Genomic DNA, 17,550 nt, shown 5'->3' on the forward strand with positions numbered 1-17,550 from the left:
TGTCGTGTGGATTACAGATACATCATCTATAAAATTCCAACAGCATTAACACTTGCCGAAGTAATGTTTAATAAACGTTCACAGGCAAACAAATAAGTAGGATCACAAATAAACAAAAGTAAAACAGATTTTATGACAAACTTTCCGGAAGATTCTTTCCTCTAATATCGTTATAAAGTGCCCAAAAACTGTGATTTCGGATATTTCAAAAATCAAAAAGTAATATTTGTAACAGTTTTTGTACATAAAGAAAGAAGTTTTAAAAATGCAGGCAGTTCCCATCTCGCATCACCCAGCGATAGCCGTCCAAAGCAAAAGCATAATAGGTACCCACTCGTAATGCTCGAGATATTCAATTCCCATGCAAGAGCAACCAAAGAACCAAGAGAGCTTGACCTTGGTTCGATTATAATGTTACAGCCGCACTGCACGCTGTGGTAAACAGCGATCTTTTAAAAAGGTAAATGGTCTGTCGAGAGAGAACCGAGAGTACCACAGCCACAACCAACCACATCGATCGAATCGAACCCAGTACCGCGGCGGTTCCTGTTCCTTTTCCCCACAACAAATCTTCCAACGAAAAAATACGACGCAGAACGTTAAAGAGTTTGGTGTTTGTTCATTAAATTTGGATGTTGCAGTGGATATTGACGTTATTAAACAATTTTTTAAGCAGATGTTGACTTAACATATATACGATGTAGTTTTGTGTGTTCAGTTTTTTGGTTGTTTTTGAAGAACTGGGTGAATACTTCTTAGAAAAGGGTGAGTAGGTACAGGTAGTTTTGAAAATCGTTACAGTACACAAACCTGTATTGATACATAAATAAACAGTTTCACTGGAATATTTCTACTATAAGTACTTTTGTTTGATTTTGAAGGGCCCAGTCAATGTTTTGTTTGGTTATTTTTTAACGGTACTCGATGTCCGATGTTTGTAAATATCATTACTTATTACTTAACAAACATTCTGGGTCAATCAAAAGCTGTTAAGTCACTTTTAATACAAGACTTAAAATAATGTCTTCGCAACTAAAATTTTTAATTTTTGGTTGTATATTTCACATTTATTCTGTGTTTTGTATTTTGTGTTAATATTTTGCGTCCCGTATATTATTGGTAATTAATGGGTGTGAAATTCTTTTTCGTCGTGCCTTCTCTGTTTAGAAGTTAGGCTATCATCGAAACTATTTGAATTTTGGATATAGTTATAGCTATAGTTGTTTGGACTTGCAGTCAAATGACGGTTTTAAGTTCAGGAGCCATATGACTTTTCTTCACCCTGTACTTCTTTTTCCCACAATCTTTTGGAGGATATTTTGCAATAGTTGTTATTTATTTCTTCTCAATAACAGAATGTATAAGAAAATAAAAAAAAACCACAACAAATGCAGAAAACGTCTGAATAAAAGAGTTTTTGATGCTAGGCTAGATTTGTTAACTTTTATATTTTGGTATATTTATATTAAAAAACTACTTAGGTGAATTAACAGTTTTTGGGGTTGACGTTCAGCAAAAGTTGAATTCCAAACTGAAGTGGTTGAGAAAGTAATGGAGAAAGTAAGAATGTAATAAGTAATTTGCGATATCTTCAAAAGGGATCATTGGGAATATTTCAAAATAAATCTCTAGGGCTAACGGAACTTTTATTGTTGCTTCGCAAAATTAACAAAATAAAGAGAAAATAAGTAAATTTAAACGTAGGAAGTTTTTGACAAGTTACATAGTTATATAGAAAGTCTTTCTAATCATTTAATTAGATTCTATTAAAGAAGCTTTTTGTTTTGTTGAATTCATGTTGGAAAATCATTATTTACTACAAAGTAAGTGTAATTTATATATGGGCGCCGCAAGGATTATTTTCAGAGGGGTGCATCTGCTTTTTAGGGGAGTACTTTTGCATCCACACATACTATTAACCAATATAAAATGTATAACTATGCAAGAATAGCTATGTACTTTCTTTCCAAACAGGGAGGTGAATATGCACCCCCTTGCACTCTGCTCCCGGCGCCCATGTATACTGGTAAACATAAATGCTGCGTTCTTCATCAACAGATGTAATTGGAGCAGATTTTAAACTATTTAGTGATCGAGTATCAATATTAAAATTTTCCACAAAGAAAGAAGTTTAGCCACATTTGCTAAAAAGAAATATTTTGTTTGTATTACGTTTTTCAATGTTTCTCTTATTTTCCCCCCGACAGTGCTACATAGATATTTCCAAGCTATTAATTCTATTTGACTCCAACTTTGAACTAACATCGAATACACAAGCATAATCGCTCTTAATAGATGTTTGTTGTTGAGATAGTAGTTTATTTTGCATCAACAAGTGCTTGACAATTTTCATGAGTGAACTCAGTAACTACATTTAAAATGGTTATATCTGTAAAATATGTACAATCAAAAAATGCTGATACCAACCAGGTAACCTTCTTGTTATTACTGGTTATACTGTGGTTTGGGAAAAACTTCTTTATATTAGATACAAGTTTATTAATAAAAGAAAAAATTTTCTAATTTCTTCCGCAATTCTGTTAACACCAAGCTCCAAATATATTACATGTTAAGGTGCTATGTTTTCTCCGTTCTGCTGTACGGCATGGAAGCCTGGACACTGAAAAAGATAAACATCAAAAACATTGAGGCATTGGAGATGTGGTGTTACAGGAGAATGTGGAAAATACCATGGACAGAAAGAGTAACAAATCAAGATGTTCTGCTGAAGATGGGGAAGGAATGCGAAGTCATAAAACCATACAAAAAAAAAACTGGAATATCTGGGCCACATAATGAGATAAGAAAAGTACTCTCTGCTTAGACTCATAATCCAAGGAAAAATCTCGGGAAAGAGAAATGTGGGACGTAGGAGGATTTCCTGGTTGCGAAATTTAAGGAAGTGGCATGGGTGCAGTTCTATACAGCTGTTCAGAGCTGCAGCCAACAAAGTAAAGATTGCTGTGATGGTAGCCAACCTCCGATAGGAGACGGTACTGCAAGAAGAAGAAGGTTGTATTTCAACATGATGGAGTTCCTCCCCACTTTGCTTCGCCTGTGCGACAATTTTTAAACGAAACGTTTCGCGGTCGTTGGATAGATAGAAGAGGACAGAGGATTGGCGACATAGGTCACCGGATTTAGCCCCCTTCTTCTTATGGGGGTATTTAAAAACAAAAATGTATGCTACTCAAGCAAAATCTCTAGATAATTTACGACAAATAATAGAGGATGAATGTCGACAATTAAATGCAGACGTGTTAAACCAGTGGCGCACTCAGGGGGGGGGGTTAACCCATCCCCGGACCCTATTCCGACACTGTTACTCAACAGGTAACATCATAAAAAAAAATTCGGTTACCAACCAAACCCCCCCCCCCCCGAGGCAAATTCTAGGTGCGCTACTGTGTTAAACAACGTCAGAAAAGAAGTTCAAAATAGATTGTACTATTGTATGGAAGTGAATGGCGGTTATTTTGAACAATTATTGTAAGAATTTTTGGTAGTGAAATGTTCATTCTAAATGTTTGTAATAAAATTGTTAAGAAATTATTTTTTTTTTCAATCCAGTTTTCTTGCTTTTGTATCTTTTTTTCTCATAAACTAATTACTTCAAGCATCATGTGTTATACATTTCTAAAATCAGTACAAAGAGGAGAATTCAAATATCAAATAAAAAAATGAAGAAGTAATTTAAAAAAATGATGGGATGATAGAAATGATTACCCCAACGCAAAGATATATGTCTCTGAAGAAGAAATCGAACAGGTCAGGCAATTTAAATACTTGGGTTGTTTATTGAACGAGGGTTGGGACCCCGAGAATGAAATAAAGAGCAGAGTTGAACAAGCCAGAAATGCTTTTTTGAGGCTTCGTAAGTTTCTGACTGATCGTAAATTGGACTTCAACCTCCGATACAAGATGCTTAAGTGCTACGTGTGGTCTGTTCTCTTGTACGGAATGGAAGCATGGACGTTAAAGGCCAGTTCCATTAACAAACTTAAAGTGTTTAAAATGTGGTGCCTGCGTCGAATGCTTAGAATATCATGGACGGACAGGGTCAGAGATGAGGAAGTACTTAGAAGAGCGGGCTTACAGGATAGGGAACTTTTTAGTTATGTAAAAAGTAAGAAGACTTCATACTTGGGACACATATTACGAGGAGAAAGATATACTTTTCAGCAACTGATACTCGAAGGGAAGATAGAGCGTAGGAGAGGTCTTGGATGTAAAAAAATGTCATGGCTGCGCAATATTCGACAATGGACAGGAATCCACAGCTATGAAATGCTTCGCAATGCTGCTAAAAACAGAATTATTTAATCCTGACTATTTAACATCTCACCTGACAAGACGATGTACGGTGGACGCCTACGCAGAAATGCAAGGCACCTTAAGAAGAAGATTAAATATGATATAATGTCTCTCCCTTCAAATATTAATTGACGTATTTTTGGGTTTTTCAAAAGTTATTTAAGGTGGAAAGTTTTAGTTTATGGCTCATTAGACTTATTAGCCTATATTCTCCGCATTTTTTGCTCCCTGTTTCTTTGGTAATTGGGTATTGGTATTGGTATTGGAGACTGATTCTCCCTCTCATCAAAAAATAAATTTCGTATGTAATTTTTCCAGGTATTATCAATACTCCCTTTGTCCACGATTACCTCTCCATTGTCATTAACAAGTTTACTTACTCTTCTGTTTTTACATTTGCCTTTAATTTCTCTATATTATACTACATATCCCATAATCAATAGAGTTCTTCCTCAAACTGAAAGCACCTCTGTAGGTATTAGATTTCCAGAGTCTAGGACTTCTTCTTCAAAAGCTATCGTATAGATCTATATACTTGGGACACATTACAAGAGGCGAAAGATATGAACTGCTTCGAATAATTATGCAAGGGAAAATAGCAGGAAAAAGGTCCATAGGAAGAAGACGAAACTCCTGGCTAAAGAATCTACGGGAATGGTATAGCTGTAGCAGCAACGAATTGTTTCGGTCAGCAGTTTCGAAAATACGTATAGCCCTGATGATCGCCAACCTTCGGAACGAAGATGGCACTTGAAGAAGAAGAAGATCTATATACAAAGAGATGATACGATTTTGAGAATGAATTAGGTTCAAGCTGCCCAAAACTTTACTAAAATGAAATTCTGAATAAATAATAATAACCTTACATATTACAACTACAATAGTACAATATAAACTGCGCTTACTATAATAATATTTTGTGCATAAACATCATGTCATCTTAATACATAATTTTCCAATTTGAATTTACAATGAGATTGATTCTTTATTTACTTATTTAAATTTATGTACTCATACTATTGGTCCACTATAAAAAAACTCATGAATATTCACAGTCACTAAAACATTTGGAATGCCTATTGTATACACACACAAAAGTTTATTTCTTTATATGGTTACTTAATCTGCATAATGGACAATATTACCAAATATTTCAAGGTTCGTGTTTGTGAAACTGTTTCAAGGCTTTGACAAGAGAGAAGATTTGTCTAAAATTATTTTTATCGTTGTTATGTAGTTTATTGTAATTACACGTTATCTGTACGAAATTAATGACTTAACTTTTGTTATTTTGAACATTTTTAAGCATGATGAAGCAATATGAATAGTCATAAATATTCATTTTTCTGTTTTTCTTCATGTTTTTTGTTATTCCAAAAACTAAACTTACTTGTTTAAAAATTATTACTATAAGAATACAAAAAAATAGCTACAGACTTTGGATATAGGGCTCTTATTTGACTGTATTTATCCACCTTAGGCTTGCGATTTTTTTTGTTTGTTTGGTGTCCTTTGTGATCTCCTGTTTTTCGAATGTCTTCACTGTACAACTAGATTATTCCAACTTCGGTCTTTGTATGATGTTTGATGTTGTGTCCTGTAAATTGCAATTTTAGTTTTGCTGTTTTTCTTGCGATATCTCTTGTTCAGATGTTCTTTATTATACAAACACTTGCACGGCTCTTTGTGTTTTCTTTATTTTATTAGCATTTGCTCTTGAAATAATCCTTACTTTTAACCCATAAGTAAGAACCGGAAGAACATATTGATTAAAAACTTTTATTTTTCAATATTTGGGTATTTTTTAGGTTAGATGAAATATTACAAAGGATACTGAACTGTTTTTATAAATTTAATCTATTAACTTTATTTATTATAAAATGTTCTATACTTTACAACACTTTATGAGTTTATTTACATACATTTATTTATTTAATCTACATAGAAACACTTAAATATTAATTTACACTTATATAATTTATAGCCGCGCGAACAGTTTATTAATCGACACTTGTTTTCGACTGTCCTTTTAAGAAAGCAAGCAAGCAATTTAAATAAACCCAGCCTGTGAGAAATGTTCACCTCTAAGAATTACGTTCGGGTGTAACAATTCATTGGAGGGAGGTGTGTTAACTCGAGTAAAAACAGGAGTCATCCCACCGCGCTCCAATGCTCCAGACCATCCCTTTCCCCCTATAGCACTCTGATGCGCGATAGAGACACAACTATCAGCCAAATACTCTTCATGTGAAGGTCCTGGGTAATAGAACCCCAACATGGTTTCCTAACCAAATGCAAAACTCAGGACTGCACATTGTCGCTATATTCCTGTGTATATATATCTTAATGTGGCTTATCCGCGAACTAGGATTGCTTACTTGGGCCTCAAGTTCTCGCTCTGAGCCAGGCTCAGTTCGGCGACTTGGTGCTTAATTTTAATGTTAATTTTTTTGGTGGCCGAGGCCGGTTTTTTGTTTTTTTTCGTAGGTAGCCCTGAAACAAAAATCAAAATTAGTGCAATATATCTTTACTATGACACTGAAAAATATATAAAAATATAAAACAATATAATAATATAGAGCTTGTCCTCTTTAAGGCAACCGGGCCCACTTTGTATTTGGCGATTGTCCATGGGTGTTTTTGAGCTACGAACTGTCTTCATTGTGCATTGTTGTTGTTTATTGAAGTGTTTTCTCTCTGGTGTTTTGTTTTCTCTCTGGTGTGCTGTCGTTTTAAATCTCAAATCGTCCGTTTTATACCTGATTTGTTTATCTAGAAGTTTCTGCCTGCTTCTTTAACCTTCGGTCGGGACTCCAACGATCCTTTTTATTCGATCCTCATCTGGAAAGTTCCAATATAAGCGGGGACCCGTGTTTTCAGCTTAAGGTATGACTCATATTTATCGTAACAATACGTTGACAAATGTAAACGTCTTTATAAAAATAATGCCTATAGTAAAAGTCACACTTAGAATGCAGTACAGGTAAGATGGGCAATGTATTTCCACGGAAGAACGGTCGACCACGTTGCCGGTTTGTCCCAAGCGGCGCATCAGGGCCGGATTTAGGAATCATAGCACTCGAATATATGAGCACACAACAATTGCCTACGGTTGTAGAAAAGACTATCATTATTATTTTAACTAACGCATGATTCAATCATCGATGTATAAATAAGAAAGTTACATTGTCGAACTAAACAGTAACATGAACAAAAAAACTAAAATATATCAAAAAGTAATTGTCAATAGCTTATCTATATTTATCAATTCTCAATAGCTTCCATTGTAAACACATTCTTTGGAAAATAAAGATCATTATAAAGTCATTAGGAAAAGCGAATCAGTTTTAATCCCCATTGTCCACGCAAAGCAAACATGTCTCTTCGTCGATTTGGGTACTGGCCATTAGACCAAAAACTTGTTGGCAAAAACTATGAAAGCTCAATTCTATTTTATTTTCGCAAGCGGATGAAACTAACTACATTATGGAGCCATTGCCAGTATCTGTCCTGAATTTCAAACAGGGTATGACTCTTAATGTGCAAGTAAAACATGTGGTGTTAAATTTATTGAACTATCATCTGTCTGAACTTAAAAAATGGTGAAAGCTTGACTATTACTGTGGAAAAAGTTTCGAAAATGTGCGGTGTGGGTATTCGCAAAATTTATGACATCCACGAAGAGGCCCAGTAAGGCGAACTGAAACCGGTAAAAAGGGAAAAAAACAGTTTCCGGTCCAATTCACATTAGAATACTTACAATGAGGGAGTGAAATCTCGAATAAGGAAAATTGTCCATGATTTTTCTTTTGAACATACTAACATCCGTCGACAGCATAATGGACAGAGTGAAGGATGATGAGGACCTACCAGCTTTTTCAAAAACTACATTTCGTAGGCTACTAAATGACATAAGTTTTGAATATGGTAAAAGAGGTGGAGATTTGATATTAATGGAAAGAAAATATATCATATCCTGAAGACACAAGTACGTCAGACAGATAAAAACATTGAGGAAGAAGGATAATGTAAACCTTGTTTATACCTATGAGTCTTGGATTAACGTCGGTGCTTCAGTCAAAAAGGAACGGAGCGACACAATGATCAAGATCACGGGATGCCTTCATAAAAGGCCACTACTAGACTGGAAGCTACAACCTAAAGAGGGCCTTGATTGGTTCTTCTTCATGCTGGAAGTTAACTTTTTTTGTGATATGGGCCTAATTAACTTTCTTGGCCAAGAAAGGAACAGCTGATTGCCACAACGAAATGGACGGAGATCTATATGAAGAATGGTTTGAGAAAACGTTAATTCCAAACTTGCCGAAAGACAAAGAAAACGTCGAATTTCGGATAACGCGTCATGCCACTTCCGCAAATTTAATTTCCCGAAAAAATTGTGGAACAAAAGCAAAAACGAATATTGGCTGATGGAAAAAAAATCATTTTCTTCGAGAAACATTGCTTCAAAAGTGAATTACGTGATACTGCGGCCACATTTAGAGCCGAGTATGACAAGTACAAAATTGAAACAATTGCGGAAAAATATGGCGTTAAGATTTGAGACTGCCGCCTTACTATTGCGAGCTTAACCCGATTGAGATGGAGTGGAGTCAAGTGAAAAGGTATGTGGCTTCAAACAACGTCGATTTTAAAGAAAAACGGTAGAACGCTTGATAAAAGAAGCTTACCAACGCGTATCTACAGAGCAGTGGCAGAATTATGTGAAACACGCCAAGAAAGTAGAAGAAAAAATGTTTGAAATGATTCAGATGATGAGGACGATTTAGATATGGATTGCGATTAGTATTAATTAATGAGAAATATCTCAGTTTTATTGCTCATTTTCATGTTTTTTAGTACTGTACGTACAGTACATCTCAGTTATGATCTTCTGGTGTATTTTATGTATATATATTTATCGTGTCGTATAGGGTTAACGACTTGTATTTTTTTTGTAAATATGTATATAAGTATTTATGAGATATTAGATATTTTATGTATACAGGCACTTTTTATAGAATTAATTTGTTTTTGTTTCTCTTTTTTATTCTCTTATTTAAGTTAGTTACCTTAATAAGTAAAGATTGTTGAAACAAAGCGCTACGGTCCTGATTTCTCAGTCTATCGCCAAACTACCACACACCTACCACTGTGCAGACATAAGCGGCATCGCTGCGCGCCGTAAGACCAACACTGCATTTTAACTGTGCCTTATAATATAGTTACAATATGAACTACTTGTTGACTTTTTGACACATTTGACATGCACAGGTAGTGCTAACCTTTAGCACTAAAACGATTCAATATAGAATTGTAATACCAACAAAATTCGCACTTTTTAATAGATGTTTTATTGTTATAGGACAATGGAAAAATGGTTACCTATACTCTCTTCACTGTTGCTACCTCTGGCAGGCCTATCGACTTTTGAACCAACCTGCAAGTTTCACCTTAGTTTTCTTCAAGGACAACAACTGACATGTAATAATGTCAACATGAACTATTTCCATACGGTGGACATTCCTCTTAATCGAACTCACTGGTTCAAGTGCCACAACTGCACTCTAGACGTCCTGGACGAGAGCACTTTTAATTTTCCTAAAAGAAATAACATCTCAGTAGTGGATTTGCCCTACTGCGGAGTACGAGTCTTGAGGAAGTACGCCTTTGAGAATTTTTTCTTGATGAAAGTTTTAGTTTTACATAATAATAGCATACAAATATTGGAGACGATGTGTTTCAGCGGTATTAAGAGATTAGTGCATTTGGATCTGAGTACAAATTACATTAAGATTTTGGCTAATAATTTATTCTTAGAACTAGAAAATTTGGATATATTAAATCTAAGCAATAATCAGATAGTTTATATAAATTCGGAAGCTTTCTGTGGCTTGTCCAATCTCAAATATCTCTACTTAAACTACAATAATCTTGATAAACTAGACGAGAACACCTTTCGACATCTCCAGAACTTAAAAATTCTTTATTTAGAGCACAACCGAATCCATAATATTCACCCTAATGCTTTTAATAATTTAGGAAACCTCAACTTTTTGTATATTAGTCATAACAGTATTACATACCTAGTTCAGTATAATTTTAAGCAGCTAACTAGTCTTTTAGATTTGCAGCTAAGTTTTAACAATATAACAGAAATTCAAACCAGCGCTTTTAATGGTTTGAAGAATCTAAGATCTCTACATTTGGGTAACAACTATTTGGAATCTATCAAACCGTACGGTTTGGTTGGGTTAGATAGTTTAGAAGTATTGGATTTAGTTAATAACTTCTTCGACTTTATTAATTTCTTCGATAGTTTCGGCCATTTGGAAAATTTAAGGTACTTGTGGCTGAACAGAAATTTCATTGGTAATATTACTTTTGACTATAAATACGAAGTACAAAATGCGTTGACTATTCTTGATATTAGTGAGAACAATTTATCAAGCTTTAATTTTACCTTGTTTTACAAATATTTGCCAAACGTTAGAGAAATTGTTATAGCTAATAACTCATGGGATTGTGATTTTTTTGTAGAGATGTACAAGTTTTTTGAAGAGACTAACACCACCGTTTGTATTACTAGTAGTTGTGACTTAAATGCTACCGAGGTTTATACCGATGAAATATGTGTTAATTCTGACATAGAAACTACAGAACGTGACAAGGAAGATATTTCCATGGATTTTTCTACGGATCAAAGCTACAATCATGAGTGTTCTTGGAGTATTATTTTGTTATGTTTAGCAACAGTATTATTAGAATATAACGTACCAAGCTAGTTTGGTTTCACCAAAGTCATTACCTAAAAATGTTTTCAAAATTTTCCGAAAATATTTATTGCTGTTGATATAAATATTCGTTATTTGTCATATACAACACAGCTCAATATCCATTATTGATGTTCTGATTTTCGTTACACGTAAACTCATCACCAATTAACATAAATACACTCGAAAATAGTACAAAACCATTACCGCAATAAGACCAAGATTTTAAAAAATACCTGAAAAGATTTACAAACAGATCACGGACATATCTGCACTCCGTGAAAATTAAAGACCATGAAATTACCTTGTAACTATTTCTAACAGCCGGAAATTGCACTTTTGCATTCTATCTCTCTCTTGTCATTTCCTCATTACTGAGGATCGTGATTTCTTCTAATACTCCTAACAATTTTTCTCAGTTGGTCTCTATCTTCAGTTGCTCTGAGAGCTTTGCCGAATGAGTTTCCGCTAAATTCTTAATTTGGTCGCACCATCTAGTTGGTGATCGTCCTCCCCTGAACGTTTCCAGGAAAAATTAATCTCTCCAAGCTATCGTTACCTCCGCGAACCACGTGACCGAAAAATTGCAGAATTCGTTTCGATATATTCTGGACAGCCGTTTTTTAATTTCAAGAAGGTTTAGCATGGAAACGTTTGTCCTCTGGGCTGTCCAAGGTAAGGGTAGCATTCTTCTCCAGCACCACATCTCAAAGGCATCATTTTTTAGCGCTCTGTCCCGAAAAGTTCAAGTCTCTGCCCGGTATAGAAATATTGAGAATACAAGGGCATTCACCAGTCTCATTTTGATATTTTGAGAGATAGATATGTCTTTCCAAACGTAAGTTAAACGACTCATTGCATTTTTGACATACCAATACGTCTCCGAACTTCTGCTTCACAGTTACCAGCGTAAGTTATACTAGACCCGAGATAGACAAAACTGTCAACTATCTGTATTCCTGTAACATATTCATCATCATCATTGACTCCACAACCCATGGTGGGTCTTGGCCTGCTCAAGGATAAGTCTCCATTCTCTCCTATTCTTCCCTTTGGCTTTCCAGTTTCGTACTCCCAACATTCTCAAGTCTTCCTCAACCTGATCCTTAAATCGTGCTCTGGGTCTGCCTCTCCTTCTCACTCCATCTATTCTTTGGTTATAAATATGTTTTGGCGGCTCCATCTCATTCATTCTCTCTATGTGACCTAACCACCGCAGCCGGTTTATTTTGATGGACCTAATAATATCAGGTTTATCATACAGGCCTTTTTTTTGATAACTATACAATTGGTTTTAAAAACAAATAAAACTGCTACGAAAAAAATACAAACTGAATATAATTAATGTGATAAGACCAATATCGTTAAACAAAATAATGTATGTGGCGTTAAGTGCCAGTTATTTACTTAATTATTGTCAAAACTTCAATATTAGTATTAAGGTCTATGTATCAAGACTATGTCATTTTTTTATGATCAGCGGGTGAAACAAATATTAACAAAAAATTTTTGTGGAGATTTACAAGTACGTATTATCTCAGATATTTTTGGTACAAATGCTCATACTGTGATCTATTTGAGATTCAAATTTGTAAAAATATTTATTAATGATACGAAATAGCAGATAGAAACATATTATATGAGTGACATTGCAATACGCATTAAACATTAAAATATTGAATATGAAGTAAATAAAGGCTTCTGTAGTAAATACATCAAATGATCAAAGTTTCAAAACAATTTCAATTATTATTCCAGATTTAAACCATATAGCAGATTTCAGCAGAACGCCATATTTGCAAATATTCCTTATACTTTATTGGGTATTGCATTTTTAATGCCAGACATTTTTGAACAATTATTTTTAGTATGATGATTATTTAATCTCAATTTTGGTTTCTATCTGGTATCAACTGTATCTTTATTTTAGAGTTCAAGAAATGTGACAGAGCTTACGTAGTGAGTGCTAAAACTGAATGCTTCCTTTTTAGGTTTGGAAAACATAAGAAATGCCTATGTCGTTAATTAGATAGAATGTGGCTCAATGGAATATATTGATAGGGTACGGTTGTAACAATTTTCCTTTAATGGTTCATAGTAGAGCTATTACAGCCGTAAGCAACGATCAAAGCCTTTAATGTAAAGGCATATTGATTTATCTTTAAACTAATGTCAAAACCAGTAGCTTAAGTAAACAGTTTGGATGAAACATGTCATTTAAAAAGTGTGTGCGATTGTTACAATCGACCCCATACCAGGGGCAGTTGTAACTCGAATAGGGGACAGCTGTACAATTCAAAAATAATACATAAATCACGCATATAAAATCAGGTTTACTATTTTTAATCAGATTTGTTAATCAAAAATACCAAACAAAATCTGAGTTGAAACAAATTACTCCCATCAGTACAGGCTACGTGAGACCATTGTTTGCAACTACCTTGGCACTGATCCAACTGTCTCCAGTCCGACTGGCTGAATAGGTCTCTTAGCAAATAAGACAATAATATTCTTTTTCTGATGATGATTCTGGCGGTGTATTAGTCTTCATTTTCTTCGCTTTTCCTCTCCCTTTGTGTTTGATTATCTTTCCAGTAGATGATTCGAGTATTTTGTCTTTGTTTGTGTATTTTTCAACCGTTTGCGTCGCTCTTCGTACTCCTTTCTAGCAGATTTATTTTCAGGAGTTTCTGTGTAGATAGCAGACTTTTTGGTTTTTCGACCTCTGTTTCCTAGTTTTCTAGGTGGAGCTTTAGGGTAAGGCCGTAAAGTCTCAGGCGAAAACAAACTGATTGCTTGTAGACGGTTCTGATTGCTGACGCAAAACAACATTACGAGGAAAGATGTCTGATTCCAGATGCATTGTACCAGCTAGCGATTCTTGGCTAGGTTCCAAAGGTATTTGTCTAGGCGGTGTTTTTGTTGCTTGGTGATTTCAAGTGGTATAAGCATTTGATGGTCAATTAATTTCGTTCGTGTAAGCCTGTCTAGTTGATGCTCTATTTTCGGGCTCAGTTGAGCTTACTGCGCTAAATGAAGGTGGATCCTCGTTCAATAACAAAGGTGATAGTGATGGGGATTCGTCATCAGGTGATTATAAATACGCACCTCTTCAGTAGCATTTTGTTTAGGCCTGTCTGTCGAGAACGATGGCACAAGATCAATTTATTGGAACAAATCGCGGTTGAATGGGAAGATTTATTTTCGAAACTCGGCCTGTATATTCACCTAAGTAAGAGCAAGTGGCACTGCGACAGTTATAATACTCGGCATGTCGTAAAAATTCATGATTTTGTCTGAATGATTTCGCATCCAGGCATCACAGGCAGTATTAACGGCTTTTTTGAAAGGCTCATAAACGGATCTATCTAAGGGCTGTAGTTTGTCAGAGGGGTGGGGCGGAAATGATAGTATATTATTCCATTATCTTTGCAAAAATTTAGGTATATGGGACGAATGATTGTCTAGCACCAATAATAGCTTATGTAATAAACAGGCATTCGTATGTTTTTGAAAATGTTTAAAAAATATAATAAATGTCTCTTCTTGCAATCACCCTGATGGATTACCTGCACCGATTACTCCCACTGTATTATTCTCCCAAATTCTTTTTCTTCTTGTAGTGCTGACTCCACTAATGCAGATTGGCTATAACCATTGCAAACTCGTCTCTATTTTCTGATTTTCTTAAAAACGTCTGTGTGTTAAAGTCCAGTCGCGAATGTTTTTCAGCAAGGATATTTGGTGTCTTTCAGGACTCATTTTCCCTTCCATTTTATCCTTCATAATCAGCTGCAATAACTTGTACTTATCATTTCTAAGTATGTGCTCCAAATATGTTGTCTTTCTCCTTTTAATGGCGGTAAAAACTTCTTTGTCTTTTCCCATTCTATGCAACACCATTTTGTTAGTAACCTCAAAAGCTTTCAGCTTTCTCATTAAATCAACATTAAAAGTCCAATCTTCGGCACCATAAAGAAGAATAGAGTCTTTAGTTACTGAGAATTGGTTGCAGATTGAGTCTTTGGTTACTTGATTGCTCTATTCTTGATCGAATTTCTGATTTACGACGTCACTTTTTCAAAAAGCAGTAGTTTAAGTTCAAATTACGCTAATGGTAATCAATGTTCTATAAACACGGCGCTTAGACAAGAATAAGATTATATGAGGGTCTTCGAACTGTCGATTTTGTACGGTTTTACGAAATATTCTCACATACAAATGAAAATGGGAACAAATTGTATACGTCATAGCTGTTCTATTGTCAATTTGCTCGCATTCGTTTTTACTGCTATAAATGATATGAGAAATCTTAAAAATGAAGCGTACAGGTAGCCATGCCAATTATTGCTAATATCCGTGAATTAAGACCAATCTGTATGCCACGATTTCCGCTGAGCTCTATTGTTCCTTTTAATATAAAGCCTATGTATATTTTTGTTGTCTACCTCATTATATTTAATTATTTGTTTGTTGTTTTTGCTTGTATATAATAAAAATGCCAACTTTCAGTTCTTTGTTTTTATATTTTGTGAACGATTTTACCTACCTATACAGGATGTCCCAAATTTCCTTTCACAAAAGAAATCTGCAAATTTTTTAATTTACAAGATAAAACCCATATGTAGTAATATATTTATAAGCTATTACTCTCACCATCCAAATAAGATGAAAATGAACCTTATAACAGGATTAAAAGAACGTGTTTTAAAACTTTCTCATCCAGATTATCTACAGGAAGATCTTGAATTATTAAAAAATATTCTAATTGAAAACTCTTATCCTCCAGATATGCTACATAGGATGCTTTTTTCTAATATTGGTAATATAAATAATTTAACACCATTTTTTGCTCAATCTCAAAACATTGTATCTAACAATCAGAACATCTATTATCATTCACTACCTTTTATACCATCATTAACACCTAAATTAATACAAACACTAAAGGTTATTGACAATATAAAAATAGCAACAAAGAACATCAAAACTATTTCATCTTTATATTCTAAAACTAAATATCCTATAGACAAATTTGAAAAAACGAATTTAGTATACAGCATTAGTTGTACTCAGTGTGAGGCTGAATATGTTGGTGAGACCGGAAGAAATCTTTCAAATCGCATTATTTCTCACAAAAGTGATTGCAGAATTAAAAAACCATCTTGTGCTTTGGCAGAACATGTAATCGATAAAGACCATATTATGGATTTTGATAACATTAAAATTTTATGTAGTGAAAGTAATAAATTTAAAAGGACTTTTTTGGAAATGGTTTGTATTAGCAAAAATGATATTAGTTTAAACAAAAGATCTGAAATTCAAAATTTAAGCAAAATTTATAATTATATTCTTTCTTTATGATTTATATATAAAACTTGTAAAATGTCATATTTAATTCTCCATATATCTGTCACATTCTTTCAGACATCTGTCAACGGTGAATAAATCTTCTTCTTTTTGTTACTAAACAAAAAAGAATGTTTAAACGAAATTTTACTTTTGGCAATATAATTGTCAAAAATAAAAATTTTATGTTGGCATTTATGACATTGAGGCTATTTGTAATTGGTTGCTATTTGAACTTATTTATAAATTCAATTATTTTTATATTAAAAAAATGTTTTCAAAATTATAAAAATTTTCGGAGAAACATTTATTAGATTAAAACATTTTTATATTAAATATTTTGAAGATGTAAGCAGTGATTTTTACTTACCAAACTAATTTTTATTTGGTAAGTTAACAAAAATTGTTTTTTCTTTTTAGTTCAACCTTGTAAGTATTTTGTCTTTTTTAGCTCTTGATAATAATTGTAAACACAATTGAAAGCTCGAGAATAAAAAAATAGTTAACCAATAGCCCTATTCTTGACTCCAACCCATCCAAAACAGTTATATATTTATATATATATATATATATATATATATATATATATATATATATATATATATATACTTATGACTCTAGGTGTTAAGGTTTTAAGATTAGAATTTTCTTTTTAAGAGTTCGTACATAGAGACGGATAAACAACGACAAGATTCCAAAAAAGACTTATCGGGTCCTCAATAATGGAAAACCTAAGACAACAACAACTAATCTTGTATAGCAACATTTCTGGACCTGAGTATCAAAAGGACCAAACTCCATTTTCGTTGTTTTGAGTAATAAGCAATTTAAGTTTCAAGAAAAGTAAGATGTCAATTTTAAACTTACGTGAAATAGATTTTTGATTACTAATAACGAAATTTCAAATAAAATAAAAGTAGGGGAGCCATTCCAACAGTGAGACAGTTTTTTTTTATTTTAGTGTAATTTTGTTTTTAACCATCCAAAATGAAAAAATTAAACACCAGCATGAAATATTTGTAACTTTGAAGTTGTGATATTTTTTTTGCAAGAATATAGATAGGTGCATTTGTCTAACTGTAGGACACATATGCCTTACAGTGAGACACTTTAA

General features: G+C 33.8%; 1 protein-coding gene across 1 annotated transcript; it reads left to right on the plus strand.

Moving 5' to 3' along the window:
* The first annotated feature begins 374 nt into the window (after positions 1-374).
* Positions 375-15,598, plus strand: LOC140435185 (uncharacterized). Its single transcript, XM_072523960.1, has 2 exons — positions 375-765; positions 9,680-15,598. Exon 2 carries the CDS (start codon positions 9,684-9,686, stop codon positions 11,097-11,099), a length of 1,416 nt encoding a protein of 471 aa, XP_072380061.1. The 5' UTR covers positions 375-765; positions 9,680-9,683; the 3' UTR covers positions 11,100-15,598.
* Positions 15,599-17,550: the final 1,952 nt, after the last annotated feature.

The sequence above is a fragment of the Diabrotica undecimpunctata genome, chromosome 2, assembly GCF_040954645.1.
Source record: "Diabrotica undecimpunctata isolate CICGRU chromosome 2, icDiaUnde3, whole genome shotgun sequence".
Classification (NCBI taxonomy): Eukaryota; Metazoa; Arthropoda; class Insecta; order Coleoptera; family Chrysomelidae; genus Diabrotica; species Diabrotica undecimpunctata.

Coding starts and splice junctions, on each gene's coding strand:
- LOC140435185 (XM_072523960.1), top strand. CDS start 9,684: ATGGAAAAATGGTTACCTATACTCTCTTCACTGTTGCTACCTCTGGCA.